At 42.0% G+C, this 15,947-nt stretch overlaps 1 protein-coding gene across 3 annotated transcripts in view; it reads right to left on the bottom strand.

Annotated features, from left to right (window-relative positions):
• Positions 1 to 15,947, bottom strand: part of LOC129773218 (dual specificity calcium/calmodulin-dependent 3',5'-cyclic nucleotide phosphodiesterase 1A-like) — a 544,686-nt gene that overhangs the window by 402,226 nt on the left and 126,513 nt on the right. Inside the window, exon 1 of one of the 3 annotated variants that reach the window (XM_055776808.1) lies at positions 360 to 1,012. The exons of the other annotated variants lie outside the window; for them this stretch is intronic. Coding sequence (XP_055632783.1) covers positions 360 to 618 — 259 coding nt within the window. The 5' untranslated portion in view covers positions 619 to 1,012. Of the gene's footprint in view, positions 1 to 359; positions 1,013 to 15,947 lie in introns of those variants that run through there. 3 annotated transcript variants of the gene reach the window in all.

Below are 15,947 nucleotides of genomic sequence, written 5' to 3'. Positions count from 1 at the left end.
GCTGATCCGAGGAAATGATTTGTTTGATTTGTTCCTTTTTCTAAGCAGAGAAAGTTAAAGTGGGTTCGGGAGATAAGGGACCATGCTCCTACGGGACATGTCTATAAATATGTCCCACTACAAAGCGTTTACAAAGTTTATCCCGAATGGAACCAGTTTAATTCTAATTGTTTTCTTCCCTGTTCATATTTCAAACAACGAATAACGTGGACAAAAGTACATGGCAATTTAGCTGTTGTAGGCGATACCTTTCGCATTCGCTGTGCCACGAGAGAAAACAGTTAAAAATATTTTCTTTTTGTACACCTCCACAATGCTTTCGACCGTGGAAAATGTACACGGAAGCCAGACCAACTCACCGTAAATATGATAAATGGCGTCATCGCTGCTGCTCGGTGCGAGTACAATTTTTTGTGACTTCTGGCGAACAACGAGGTGCTTCCTGGCGGCCCCTAGGAGGGTGGTCGCCGTGACATCTCCGCTAGAACCCACTGGCGGCAGGGGGATGCAACCCGGGGTGCAATTCATCGCCTGAGCTGGACCAGTTTTGTTTCCCAGTCCCGGAGGAATGTTCTCACTATCCCCGTCACCGGTGTCATGTTTCAACTTTTTATCCATTTTATGAATTTTTGAATATTTTTTCTCCGTCGATCAGCGTTTGTTTTGTTTCATTTATCGTTTTTCGAGCAGCTTTTTTTCGCACTTTATTTTCACGGTCCAAATTTCATACTCGGATGGGCGGAGAATATGCAGCTGGTTTTGTCGGTGCTGTGCAATTGCGTTTTGTTTCAATTCGATTTTATCACAAATAATGGTGCACTCACGAGATTGGTTATCGTTTTCATGTAAATTTATAGCACTTAGTCGCATCATTCAATAGCTGATAGATGTCGTTCTGTTCATTTATAGTTTATTGTTCACTGGTTTGTTGTTCAATGATGTGTGCATTTGTTATTGTAATGTGTTGGATATGGGAATACTTTGACCGGGAAACTGCCAACGTTTGCACTGGTACACGCGTACTCTCGAGCTTTCATTTTGTATAGTTCTACACCTACGTTTTTTAGTAAGAGTGCCAAATCAGAAATTAGGTCACAATTTTATGAAATAAAATTAACGTTTATAATTGCTTTCGCTACTAACTAATTTTTTAACAATTTGTACATCAATAGAATCGGAAATTCTCTTAAGATTTGTTCGAAATATGATTCCCTTATCCGGGAGGATTCCCATTTCCCCATACATTTGTTTTGCCCATTTGTGTGCTTACCTACCCGTGATGTCAGTAATGCGCAACTTATGTAACCTCTGTAAAACCATCTTAGCATCATGTTTGCTAGCTGGGTCTCAGTCCAGAGGTTCGAGAGTATTTTTATATTCTTGCATGACAAGTCTGTCCATCGGCCCTTTTCGGAATTCGGAAATTTCTCGATGCTTTCTGAATTAATATCAGACATAATATTAGGCTGTCAAAAAAGTTCTGCGGATTTTTTTTTGAATTTTCATTTGTTCATAAAATTAGTAACAATCATCTGTTTTAAGTCAAATATGCGCCGTTTTGTTCGATGACTTGTTCCCAACGAGATGCCAACTTCATAATACCCCTGTTATAGAAGCTCGCTTCCTTATTGGCAAAAATCTCGGATAGCCAATTTTCACAGGCCTCTTTTGTGGCTAACTTCTGACTACCTAGCTCGTTCACCATGGACAAAAACAGGTGGTAGTCACTTGGTGCAAGGTCCGGACTATACGGCGGATGCAAAAGAACCTCCCATCCGAGCTCCCGGAGCTTCTGGCGCGTCACCAAAGAAGTGTGTGGCCTGGCGTTGTCCTGATGGAAGACAATGCGGCCTCTGTTTATCAAAGATGGCCTCTTCTTCATGAGTGCTACCTTCAAGCGGTCCAGTTGTTGGCAGTACAGGTCCGAATTGAGCGTTTGGCCATAGGGAAGCAGCTCATAATAGATTATTCCTTGACAATCCCACCAAACAAACAGCAGAACCTTCCTGGCCGTTAATGAGGGCTTGGCCACCGTCTGAGCCGCTTCAGCGGGCTTCGACCACGACCGTTTGCGCTTCACGTTGTCGTAAGTGACCCACTTTTCATCGCCAGTCACCATCCGCTTCAGAAACGGGTCGATTTTATTGCGATTCAGCAGCGATTCACATGCGTCGATACGGTCAAAGATGTTTTTTTGCGTCAACGTGTGTGGCACCCATACATCGAGCTTCTTTGTGAATCCAAGCTTCTTCAAATGGTTAATAATGGTTTGATGACTTATCCCCAGCTCTTGGCCGATGCTACGGCTGCTACTATGCCGGTCTTTCTCGGCTAATTCAGCGATTTTGTCGCAATTTTCGACGACAGGCCTTCCGGAGCGTGGCGCATCTTCGACGACCTCTACACCAGAACGAAAACGTTGAAACCATCGTTGTGCGGTGGAAATAGAAACTGTATCGGGTCCATAAACTGCACAAATTTTATTGGCAGCTTGAGATGCATTTTTGCCTTTGTCATAGTAGTACTGTAAAATATGTTTTCAGTTTTTCTCTTTATTTTGCTCCATATTTGCGACACTATAACTCACGAACGACTTAACCAAACAAAACACTGTCATGGACTATATCATAGCGCGCAAAAATACCTTTCCAACAAGCTATAGTATGACAATACAATCGATACAATGAATACAACTAGAACTACGCGCTTACAACGACACCTCGCGGAAATACCGCAGGACTTTTTTGACAGCCTAATATAAAGAACATCCCATCCTTTTCCTAATGAAAATGTGTCACCCTTCTCAACTCGAATCGACCGCGAGTAATCGATTTCCTATTTTATTAACCATGGAATTAAGGAAACATGTTAATATCTAGTAAAGTAAAGTAGTAAAAGTATAGTTAATAGTTTGGCTCCTTTAAACCTATGCAACTGAGCCTGTAAGAATAAACGGGTTGATAAAAAAATAAATATAAATAATAAAAAGCGAATTGATTTTTATAAAATTTTGCCCAGAAAAAACTTGTGTGAATTTAGGAGTGTGTTTGGACTATTTGGACTCGATCGGAAAAGATCATTTAATTCGAGCATTGTTTCCGGGTTGAAAGTGGTGTCAAAGTACATCGTATTCCAAGGGTGCTTTGACAAGCAGGTTCGCGCGTGTGTTTTATTGGGAATTTTGTCGAAGGGAGTCTCAGTACTTTCAGTGCTTTTCGTTCCCAGGAAGTTTGTGTCGCAACGGTTGATGTCGACGCCGCCACCACCACCACACTACCGATTCGATTCGGATTCGATGCTGCACAATATAATTTGTGGATTATTTCTTTGAAAAATAATTTTTTTTTGGAGATGTTGTTTAGCTGAGAGATACTATGAAAACTAATTGGATATTCAATAAGTTTAATGTTTCAGTTCCGCTTTAGATAGCGAGCAATGAACAGTACGTGTTAATGTTGAGAGTTAATTCGTCAATTTTCTCAAAATGGCTTTTTATTGCTTCGCGAATCGTTCGCGCTCTTAAGTGGAAGCATTCATTTATTGGTCCTTGTCAGTTCTATCCGATATTTATACTGAATAATTTATTCTTGAATTTTTATAGTGACCAATTTCATGCCAACTGGCCGTTAGCAGCACCAACTCAGATAGCAGTGAAACTTTGTGGGTGTAAACATGGGTCATTCAAGCAACTGTGCATACTTAAAATATTCAATAAAGAATTAGAATACTTTCTAAAAAAGCCAAAAGTTTTTACTTGATTTTTTACAAAATCTTTTAACTTAAAAACTATAATATCAACAAAATTCTGGTTTAAGTATGAAATGTAGGGAATTGTTTGAATTTTCATAAAAAATACCAAAATATCTTTAAAAAAATCGCTGAAAAACAAAATTATTTTAAAAATTTAAATTTCTTTTTTTCAAAAACGTATTTTTTTTAATTTTCAAAAAATATATATGAACAGCCCTTACGGTTCCTAACAAGCTATTCATGCATCGGAAGTCGGTCACTTTTACTGGGAAAATGTTTTTCTACCAACAACTTTTTATGTTTTCTTTGAAAAAATTACAATTAATCCTAATTTTTTTAAAGTCAATATAGCGATATAGTGTATTCGACAAAGTTTTAAATCATATTGAAATATTAACTTTCATCGAAGACGAAAGTTAATATTTTAATCTATCTTTATTCTGGAATATTAGGCAGTTTTGTATGGAGAGGAATTAATGTTCTACTCGTAACACTTTTGTGTGTAAATTCTCGCGTTTGACATGTTTCTAAATAGAACAAAAAAAAAAATAACAGAGCATGTAAATCGCGATAATTTATACATAGAAATGTTACGCATTTGAATTAAACATTAATAGTATTTTTTCAAAGAAAAACATGAGAAAGTTGTTAGAAAAACTGTTTTCCTGTAAAATTGTTTGCTTCCGATGTATGGACGACTTGTTGGAAATTTTAAGAGCTATTCATATATATTTTGACAATTTAAAAAAAAATACGCTTTTGAGAAAAATAAGATTTAATTTTAAATATAATTTTCCTTCAGTGATTTTTTTTAAATTTCTGGTGAAAATTTGAAGAGTTTTTACATTTCATACTTTGACCAAAATTTTGTAGGTATCGTAAAAATGAAGGAAAAATTTTTGGCCATTTGGAAAAAATGGAAATTTGGAATAATTGTGTATTACATTGGAGCAATTTTTAGGCGTAACAGTATTCCTTTCTATCGATTAACATTTGTATTATCAATTACACAATAGCCATTTATGCGAAAGAGTATTCCTATTCTATCGATACACAAATCGCCTTTTTCAGCGTAAGAATATTCCTATTGTTATAATTTTTCACAGGGCTACCAAAACTTTCTACTGAAGAGTTGGTTCTAAAATGTCGATGTATTATAGAATGATATTCGAATAAACATGCGTATTGGTTAAGATAATTTTGTAGCCCTGCGTAAATAATGCAACCGTGTCCTGGACACAGTTTCCTATATTTTTTCTTTCACATAGAAGAAAATGAGAAAATGAGAAAATGAGAAAATGAGAAAATTAGAAAATTAGAAAATGAGAAAATGAGAAGATGAGAAGATGAGAAAATGAGAAAATGAGAAAATGAGAAAATGAGAAAATGAGAAAATGAGAAAATGAGAAAATGAGAAAATGAGAAAATGAGAAAATGAGAAAATGAGAAAATGAGAAAATGAGAAAATGAGAAAATGAGAAAATGAGAAAATGAGAAAATGAGAAAATGAGAAAATGAGAAAATGAGAAAATGAGAAAATGAGAAAATGAGAAAATGAGAAAATGAGAAAATGAGAAAATGAGAAAATGAGAAAATGAGAAAATGAGAAAATGAGAAAATGAGAAAATGAGAAAATGAGAAAATGAGAAAATGAGAAAATGAGAAAATGAGAAAATGAGAAAATGAGAAAATGAGAAAATGAGAAAATGAGAAAATGAGAAAATGAGAAAATGAGAAAATGAGAAAATGAGAAAATGAGAAAATGAGAAAATGAGAAAATGAGAAAATGAGAAAATGAGAAAATGAGAAAATGAGAAAATGAGAAAATGAGAAAATAAGAAAATGAGAAAATGAGAAAATGAGAAAATGAGAAAATGAGAAAATGAGAAAATGAGAAAATGAGAAAATGAGAAAATGAGAAAATGAGAAAATGAGAAAATGAGAAAATGAGAAAATGAGAAAATGAGAAAATGAGAAAATGAGAAAATGAGAAAATGAGAAAATGAGAAAATTTGAAAATGAGAAAATGAGAAAATGAGAAAATGAGAAAATGAGAAAATGAGAAAATGAGAAAATGAGAAAATGAGAAAATGAGAAAATGAGAAAATGAGAAAATGAGAATATGATGATTAGAAAGTTTTAGACGACGATTGAACAACTGTTACAGAACGTTTGAAAGCAGCAGAAATGTTCAACAAACATGTCACTGGGTTTCTCATGAATCAAAACATAGAGACAATTCACGTCGGAAATCTATTTGCGAAATTCTGTTTCTGAAAAACTTGGACTGGTTCATTACAGCCATAAGAAATAATCTCTGCGCTAACGTTATGACCTTCATTCGGTCAAATCAGAAACGTGTTGTGCGTGATTTATTTGCTGGTACCTAGTCGTCATACTTACGATAAGTGATGCTCATCGACGATAAATGAAGCTATAGAAAAAAAAGGATCAATATTGACGAATATGTGTAATAAATTATTTTTTTCAATTTTAAATATCATGGAAACATGTTTAAATTGACAGGAACGATTATGAATTAATTGTTGCGAAAGAAAAACTTGGAGACAAAAGAGATGCCATTGGAACAGTGTAAATATGCTACACTGTATCAATTAGTGAACTAATAACCAACAATGAAATGCAAATCATAAAAAATGTTAACATTTGGGGAACAAATTTTCACCTCCCCTGTGGAAAACTACCGTAAATCGCAGCTCTCACTGCTGAAAAATACTTCCTTCACATCTGGCTCTGCATTTCGACACCACTTTGAACCCGGAAGCAGTGCTCGAATTCACTAAAATTGAAAGATCGATCGGAAAATGTAACCAATGCGCCCGAAAATACTCCCAAACTCACACAAGCTCTCCGGAAAATTTTATGGCCCTGGAAATAGCCGATGGTATGAATGTTTTATGGAAGCGGGCTATTTATCGAAATTTGTGTCCTCGTTGTTCTCTTGTTCTAAACACACACACACACACACATTGTAGCCGTGTCAACCCCTGCATGGCCTCACTGCTTGCATAGATAACCATGGGATCACTGGTAGCGACTATGTACAACGAGCGGAGATAGCGGCCCGAAGTTGGGACCCAGAAAAATATGAATAGTTGCAATAACACACCAACAAACGATGAAGAGGAGAATGTGTTCGCGAGAAGCGGACGAATGCTGAGGTCACCTGTCACTCGAGTAGCCACAACGAGTACAAGCAACACAAAACCACAAGAAGTGTTTGCTGCCCAAGCATTCCAAGGAGATCTTGGCTCCGTACAGAGCCAGTTGTTTACGCTGACCTCAAGCGCATCCCAAGAAGGGCAACTTGGGAGGCTCAGCATCACGGACGTTAGGAAAAAGGTCAACGAACTTTACGAGTTCGTAAAGGACAAAAACAATGTCCACTTAAAAATAAAACATCTGGTGACGAGCATCAGATCGGTCGTCATGGTTGCTGAACGCGAGCATAAGGAGCTGCAGATGAGAGCAGAGGGTGCTGAAAAGGCTCTGCTCGAGGCGAATGAGAAACCCGTCGAGATACTTGAGACGCCGAAGGGTCCTCTGAACACACGATCGGACAAGAGAAGGAGGGACACCCCAGGAGAAGAAGAAGAGCTGAAAAAGGCCAAGAACGATGTGAGTAACGCGAAAGGAGGTGAAAGCAGTGAATGGCGTACTGTCGATAACCAGGCAGAAAAACGCAAAAAACAGAAGGAGAAGAAAAAAAAAGTTGAGCAGGAAAAGAAGAAACTCGGACCTCGAGTGGAGCGAATCAAGGGCGATGCTTTGATCGTTGAAGTGTCAGCAGGAGTATCGTATGCAGCTATCCTTCGGAAAGTGAGAGACGATCCGGAGTTGCAGACACTGGGCGAGAACGTCGTGAAAACTAGGCGCACGCAGAAAGGCGAGATGCTCTTCGAGCTTAAAAAAGATCCAGCGGTTAAGAGCTCTGCTTTCAAACAACTCATTGAGAAGTCACTAGGGGAGGAGGCGAAGGTGAGAGCTCTCTCTCAGGAATCAACCATCGAGTGCCGGTATCTGGACGAGATCACGACTGTTGAGGAATTGAGAACTGCGTTACAGTCACAATGTGACCTTGGCGATGTGCCAATGACAATCCGGCTGAGAAAGGCATACGGTGGGACACAAACGGCCTCGATACGGCTCTCGAAACAAGCTGCGAATAAACTGGTGGAGAAGGGTAAAATAAAAGTGGGGTGGTCCGTGTGCCCGATGAAAGCTACCCCTCGTATGGCCAAGCAAATGGAGAGATGCTTTCAATGCATGGGCTTCGGTCACCAGGCGAAAAACTGCGGTGGTCCTGACAGATCGAAATTGTGCAGGAAGTGCGGGACGGAAGGTCACGTTGCTAGAGACTGCACAAAGCAACCGAGGTGCATGTTGTGCAAGGAGGAGGACGGAAACGACCACGTCACAGGTAGCTTCAAATGTCCGGCGTACAAAAAGGCGATTGCGGGTTCGCAGTAATGGAGGTTACCCAGCTCAACCTCAATCATTGCGACATAGCACAGCAATTGTTGTGGCAGTCAACAACTGAAATTAAATGCGACGTTGCAATGATCGCAGACCCGTACCGAGTTCCTCGCGATAACGGAAAATGGGTGGTGGATAAAGCAGGGATGGCTGCAATACTAGTGATGGGAAGGTACCCCATCCAAGAAGTGGTGGAAAGCTCACAGGAAGGTTTAGTGATCGTCAAAATCAACGGAATCTTCATGTGTAGTTGCTATGCACCCCCAAGATGGTCAGCGGAGCAGTTTCACGAGATGTTGGACGTACTCACGGATAAGGTCAGCGGCCGCAAACCAGTCATCATCGAAGGAGACTTCAACGCCTGGGCTGAGGAGTGGGGAAGCAGATGCACCAACGCCAGGGGGTACAGCCTACTAGAAGCCTTCGCAAAACTAGACGTCACACTTCTGAACGAAGGCACTAGCAGCACCTTTCGAAGGGACGGCCGCGAATCCATCATCGATGTAACTTTCTGCAGTCCATCACTGGCGGCTAATACGAAGTGGAGGGTGTCGGAGGGATACACACACAGCGACCACCAGGCAATCCTGTATAGTGTCGGCCAACGGAATCCCGCAGCGGTACGGAATACAAAAACCTTTGAGCGGAAGTGGAGGACAAAGGTTTTTGACAAGAAGCTTTTCGTCGAAGCACTACGCATAGACAGCAGAACTGTTAATCTGAGCGCCGACGGACTGACAGGAACATTGGTGAGGGCATGCGATACAGCGATGCCGAGAAGACTGAACCCGACGAATGAACGACGTCCAGCCTACTGGTGGAACGAGACACTCAGCATCCTCCGCGCTAACTGTCTACGAGCCAGAAGAAGAGTCCAGAGGGCACGAACCGATGTAGAGAGAGAGGAGCACCGCGCGTCTTTCCGAGCGACCAGAGCCGCCTTGAAACGAGAGATACGTAGGAGCAAATCGAACTGCTATAGGGAGCTGTGTCGAGACGTCGACGCAAATCGGTGGGGTGAAGCATATCGAATCGTGATGGCGAAATTCCGTAGTTCAACGACTCCCATGGAATTATGTCCGGAAAAACTCGAGGTCATTGTGAATGGACTCTTTCCGCAGCACGACCCACCGACGTGGCCACCCACACTGTACGGTGAGGACGAAGCAGAGAACGCACAAGTCACCAACGAAGAACTCATCGCGGTGGCAAAAGGTCTAAAGTTGAAAAAAGCACCCGGCCCCGACGGAATCCCCAATGTGGCCCTGAAATCGGCGATCCTTGCTTTCCCCGACATGTTCAGGGTGGTGCTGCAGAAATGCCTGGATGACGGTCTCTTCCCTGCGGAATGGAAGATACAAAAGTTGGTGCTGCTCCCGAAACCAGGAAAGCCACCTGGAGATCCAGCGTCGTATAGGCCTATTTGTTTGTTGGATACTTTGGGAAAGCTCTTGGAAAGGGTTATTCTCAACAGACTGGTGAAATGCACGGAGGATGACCACGGATTGTCGAAAATGCGGTTCGGGTTCCGGAAAGGAAAGTCGACAGTGGACGCTATTCGGACAGTTATCGAGAAAGCTCAGGTCTCGCTTAAACAAAAACGAAGAGGCGACCGTTACTGCGCGGTGATTTTGATTGACGTGAAGAACGCCTTCAAAAGTGCCAGCTGGGAGGCCAGCGCCGAGGCGCTACACAGATTGAAGGTCCCTGGCTACCTGTACAGGATACTGAGGAGTTATTTCCAGAATCGGATCCTGGTATACAACACAGACAGGGGACAGATAGTGAAGAATATCTCGGCGGGAGTTCCACAAGGTTCCATCCTAGGTCCTACGCTTTGGAACACGATGTACGACGGTGTTCTAAGGCTGAAGCTACCCAGAGGTGTGGAGATCGTGGGCTTCGCGGACGACATCGTAACAACGGTAATCGGCGAGACGCTTCAGGAGGTGGAAATGTTGGCGACTGAGGCTGTAGACATGATCGGTAGTTGGATGGACAGCGTAAAGCTCCAGATGGCACATCACAAAACCGAGGTGCTGTTAGTGAGCAATCGTAAGGCAGTGCTGCGGGCAGAGGTATCGGTCGGAGGACATACCATCGTTTCGAAGCGGCGGTGAAGTACCTCGGAGTCATGATCGACGACCGGCTGAACTTCAACCAGCACGTCGACTATGCATGTGGGAAGGCGTCAAAGGCCATCAACGTGGTGGCGAGGATCATGCCAAATAGCTTTGGCCCAAGCAGCAGCAAGAGGCGTCTCTTGGCAAGTGTATCTTCGTCGATACTGAGGTATGGTGGCCCTGCCTGGTTGGCGGCTCTGGAAACCCACCGAAATCGGAGGAAGCTGAACAGCACATTCCGACTCATGGCCATGCGAGTCGTAAGTGCTTATAGGACCATTTCGACAGAAGCTGTGTGTGTAATCGCCGGAATGATTCCCATCTGCATCACTCTGGCGGAAGATAGTGAGTGCTACAAGCGACGGGAAAGCAGAGGTATCCGGAAATTGATAAGAGCGGAGTCGTTGGACAAATGGCAGTATGAATGGGATACGGCAGAAAATGGTAGATGGACGTACAGGCTGATACCGGTACTTTCGACCTGGTTGAACAGGAAACACGGTGAAGTTAACTTTTACTTGACGCAGTTTCTGTCTGGGCATGGCTGTTTCAGGCAATATCTACACCGGTTCGGGCATGCAGTTTCACCCCTCTGTCCGGAGTGTGGAGATATGGAGGAAACACCGGAGCACGTCGTTTTTGTCTGTCCCAGGTTCACCGAAAGGCGCGAGGGGCTGCCTGCACTTCATGTCGAGAATATTGTGGAGGAGATGTGTCGCGACGAGATGATCTGGAATGCCGTGAGCAGTGCAATCACACAAATCATGTCGGAGCTGCAGCAAAGGTGGAGGGCTGACCAAAGTGCTGACAACGTCCGACGGTGAAAGGTGAACAACGGCGACGGCTGTTGCAAGAGATGGTACCTCACGAGAGTAGCTGTGACGGGGTGCGCGTTGTGTTGGAGGGCACCACCTAATCGGCTCTCCGCTGGGAAGAGAAATCCTGCGAGGGTGACTGTGACGGGGCGCGCGTCAAGTTGGAGGGCGCTTCCTAATCGGTGCACGTCTTGACAGGTAAACGGATGCCGATTTACTAACTACGACGGAGTGAGTGTCAAGGAGGGCGTCTTCAAACTGGTGTATACCCCACGAGAGCTGCTGTGATGGAGTGCGCGTCATGTTGGAGGGCACTACCTAATCGGCGCTCCGATGGGAAGAGAAATCCTGCGAGGGTGACTGTGACGGGGCGCGCGTCAAGTTGGAGGGCGCTTCCTAATCGGTGCACGTCTCGACAGGTAAACGGATACTGCCGCGGAGAACAGCAAAAGGCCTGCCTGACAACGCCTGATCGTGGCCTGGATGGAGGAACACCGCGAACATTTCGAAGGAACGAGCATCAAGGATGAAGCCACGATCAAAATGGTGAATACCCCACGAGAGTAGCTGTGACGGAGTGCGCGTCAGGTTGGAGGGCGCTGCCTAATCGGCGCTCCGTTGGGAAGAGATATCCTGCGAGGGTGACTGTGACGGGGCGCGCGTCAAGTTGGAGGGCGCTTCCTAATCGGTTCACGTCTCGACAGGTGAGAAACCCCGCGAGGGTGGCTGTGACGGGTTGCGCGTCAAGTTGGAGGGCAATTCCTAATCGGTTCACGTCTCGACGGGTAAATTCAAAATGCCTGCGAAGAGGACATCAGCGCAGTGGAATTAATAACGAATGGAAAGAAAAAAATATTGAGAAAAAGGGAAGGACAACGCTAGTTAGCGTTGAAAACTCGAGAAGTGCATGAGCACAGCCGCCCCCTGAAGTAGTCGCCTAGATGTGGTCCCAGGGGGAATAAGGCAACGAGTAGAGGGCTTGGTTTTTGTGGGTGCGATCCCCACTCGACGTCTGGGTTAACCCTTCCCAGGTAAGGCTGGTAGAGCGTTCCTCACCTCTTTAAAAAAAAAAAAAAAAAAAAAAAAAACGCACACATTGTAGCTACAATTGATTCTATATTTGTACCACCACCACCACCAACACCACCACCACAACGCATAAGATCAAAAATGCTTACGTGTGATTTAATCCTACCGCTCTTCACCTAACGGTGTTAAAAGTGATGCGAAGAACATTTTCATCTAGTTCCGCTATCCGTTCAACACGATAGAAAAAGAGAAACAAAGATTGACTATTGCTGGTCTCTTTTATAGAGGTTTCAAACTTTGGCAGTTAATTCGTCTCTAGCGCGGCTCCTTTGAAATTAAGTTTAACTGATTGATGGCTTTATTTCGATTGGTGTCTTTTGACACCATTAGTGTTTCAAAGAACATCAAACTTGTATTATTGAAATAATGATTCAATTGAAAGCTCTGATTACTGGTTCAATTGAGAGAACACAATCAGACACTAACTGTCATTAAACGTTGATTCACATCAATGTGTTTTCATCGCTTAATTCGAAAAGCGATGATTTCTAAAAACATAACACGAATCATACCATCTTCTGGATAAAAAATACCACCCATTTGGGTTGGAGAAATATCGTGGCTAATCGACGAGGGAGATAATTTCATCACAACTGAGATTTCTTCACAGATTGTGCAACACGTCGCACCGCTCGTGCCGTATTTAATATCACTCGGTGTGATATTAAAAATTAGTAGTTAAGTTTGTGTTTCTAAATAGCAACTTTGTTAAAAAAATTTAAGAAATCGCAATATTTCTCTCAACTGCATAATTGAAATGATGAATATGATTGACTTTCCAAGTATTTCAAACATCTCTTCCACCAGTAAGAAGCTAGCCGAATATGGCCCACGGCATGGTAACCGAGCGCTTGCATCGTCCCACATAGCGTTTGTTTTTGTGCTGAATAAGCAACCCAGGATTAAGCTGTCTTCAACTCTTATTTTTTGATAGACATTTCCAGTTTGCTAGCATGAGCTTTTGTTTTTTACGGCGCATAGCGCGAAGCATCGCAGCGGTCGTTCCGTTGCCCCACACAACAGACGAAGCTTCACACCATTTGTTGGGAGCAGATTTCGCTGACTAAGCCCCCCGCTGTGTTGTTTAATGTTCGCAGTGCTTAAATATGATGGAGCTTTTCTGCGAATCCTTCCGAATGGTCGGTCGTGGTGGTGTCTATTTGGTGTGCCGGAGCGGAGTGAAGGGTGACATTTGGGTGCTACTTATTGGGGAGAGCAAAAAAAAAAAAATACTACAAACAAACAGAATAATTAAGCAGATTTCCCAAAAAAGGATATAATTACTTCGACGAGATTGCCCCGAAGCCACTGTTATATGCACTGCGAGTGACCCGCTGGTTAAAACCTTCAACGTATGTTAAGTCTGTTGTATGGGGTTTGGTAATGAGAATATGCAAACTTGACACAATTAGGAATAAGTTAGTACTAATATAGAAAGAAAAATGTCACATGCAACACCGCTCAGCGGTATCAATTCTAATTAAAATTTGTAACACCTTCTGGTACATTGCACATGTTCCCAACATGACAATCAACAATTCATGCTAATATTTTGACATACCAAAATATCAACGACTGTCGGGGGGTGTGATCGTAACTATGAAATATTTTAATTTTAATGATTGTCCCCATTCTGGTGCGAAATACGTCAGTAGAAGCGATGTTTTGCTGTGATCAGACCTCTACATATTTCAAATAGCCGTTTCTCGTTTGTGCATTGTCGGAAAGAGCCTTTCATTGCACCTCAATTGTAGTCCTCTTTGAGTTGTTTCTCAATACTGGTGTCAGAAAATGTTCCACGAAATAATCCTTTCTGATTGTTTCGTTGAAAGCAAAAACTTCCGCTCAGTTGTTCGCGTGAATTATTATTTTCCTGCTTTGCACGCCGTGGCACTCCCTCTTCGTCGTATTAATAATTTTCGGTAGGGAAAAAGGCATCTGGAAGATGTTGAAAGTTAACTCAACAAGTTTTCCGGCACGATGTGCTAAGGTAGAAAGTTTTCGCTTTTTTACGAAGGATTTTTCTTGTATGTGTGTGCGCTTGATTGGCAAATTACAAAAAAGCAGCTGTAATTTTAAAAGTATGAGAAGTTTGGATGTGCACTGAGCATTCTCTTGGGATGTTTTCATCAGAGAGTTTTCTTGATACAGAAATTTGTTCCATGATCATAAAACCAGTGTATTTCTTGAACTTCCGGAGATATATGATCCTCGGTTGAAATGATTTACATAGGGGTTATTACTGTTTTTTGTCTCTGAGATTAACTTAGTAATCTCTTTTGCTTCGTTCATGTGCTTCATAACCAGTCTTCAGAATGCAACGCGGTGCTGATGTGTAACAAGATTTTTGTACCCAGATGAACTCTTAATCCTTGCATACACACTCTGGCGAATGAGCACGCTCCGAAACACAGATGAAATGTTTTGTTTTCAGCGCCGTTTTTGCGCCCAGTTTTGCGCTGAGTTTTGAGTTGAATTTGCGCCTTACCTTGCGCCGTATTTCTCTAGAGTAGTGGGGGTAATGTGGTCACGTGGGGTAAATGTGTTACCTGCTTGTTTGATAGTATAACTATTGCCTATTGATACCGTATTGATAGTCATCTTATGTTTGACTTATTTGATGACTTTTGAGTCACCCTGTACTACAGTGGAGCTGTCGCATGTCCAGAAATAAATAAAAATAAAAAACTCTCTCTCGGAAGCCATTCGGACGTGGTTTTGTGCGTTCCGAATTGAGGAACTTTCTAGTGAAAATTAGTTTATTTGATCTGATATTTGCGACAAATCAACTGTTTGGACGACTGTTCACATTAGGATTGGGCGATCCTGGATCGATTCTCAGAAGATCGATCTTTTTCATTCCGATTTACGATTTTTCGGATCGATCTTTTGTACTCGAGAAAATCGAGAAAATCGATTTTTTGCTTTCGATCTTTTCGATCTTTTTGTAGATTTGTTTTTCAGTGTACATCGATTTTTTATCTCACCAAAGGCCAGCTAACATTACTTTTAAACATAATTTCAGCATTTGGATTGCTTCTTCTACGATTTACTTCAGTACAAATGCTGACAGAGACAGAACTAACGGCAGCTACGGAGTGGATGATCTGTAGCAGGCTGCGCATAGGATCAATGAACCTGATGTTGATATAAATTACTGGCGAAAGGTTGTTTTCTAGATCTGGCGCCAAAATCGAGAATCGGCTTCGACTAAATGACAGATGTATGGCACGATTGGCTTTTATGGGATCATTGTTAGCTGAGTTCTGGGCTGTTGTTCAATTTCAATTTCATGCTGTGAAACAAGAGAAAATGCTTTTGATAATTGAATAGAAATATGAAATTTGTATTCCCTGTTCAAAGAAACGACAGTATTCATATAGGATAAGCATATAAATCGAAACAAGCTTCTACCCAGCAGCAAGTCGTGTGAATAGCTATAATTGGATGCGATATACATACAACCAAGACACATTTGTATGATATATGATGCATATAACTAGGATATACATGCAAAAGTGGAGGCGATATACGTATATGCATAAAATGTAAAAACTCGATTTTATATACCATTATCAAATTAAGTCGCAATTTGGTATAATGAACATCGATTTTATGATGTATATTGTCGTAAAATATAATTAATCGGCATCATATGCGTATATTACGCTGA

The sequence above is a fragment of the Toxorhynchites rutilus genome, chromosome 3 (assembly GCF_029784135.1).
Source record: "Toxorhynchites rutilus septentrionalis strain SRP chromosome 3, ASM2978413v1, whole genome shotgun sequence".
Taxonomy (NCBI): Eukaryota; Metazoa; Arthropoda; class Insecta; order Diptera; family Culicidae; genus Toxorhynchites; species Toxorhynchites rutilus.
The sequence above is the reverse complement of the archived record's forward strand: the minus strand, read 5'-3'. Positions and strand labels throughout refer to the sequence as shown.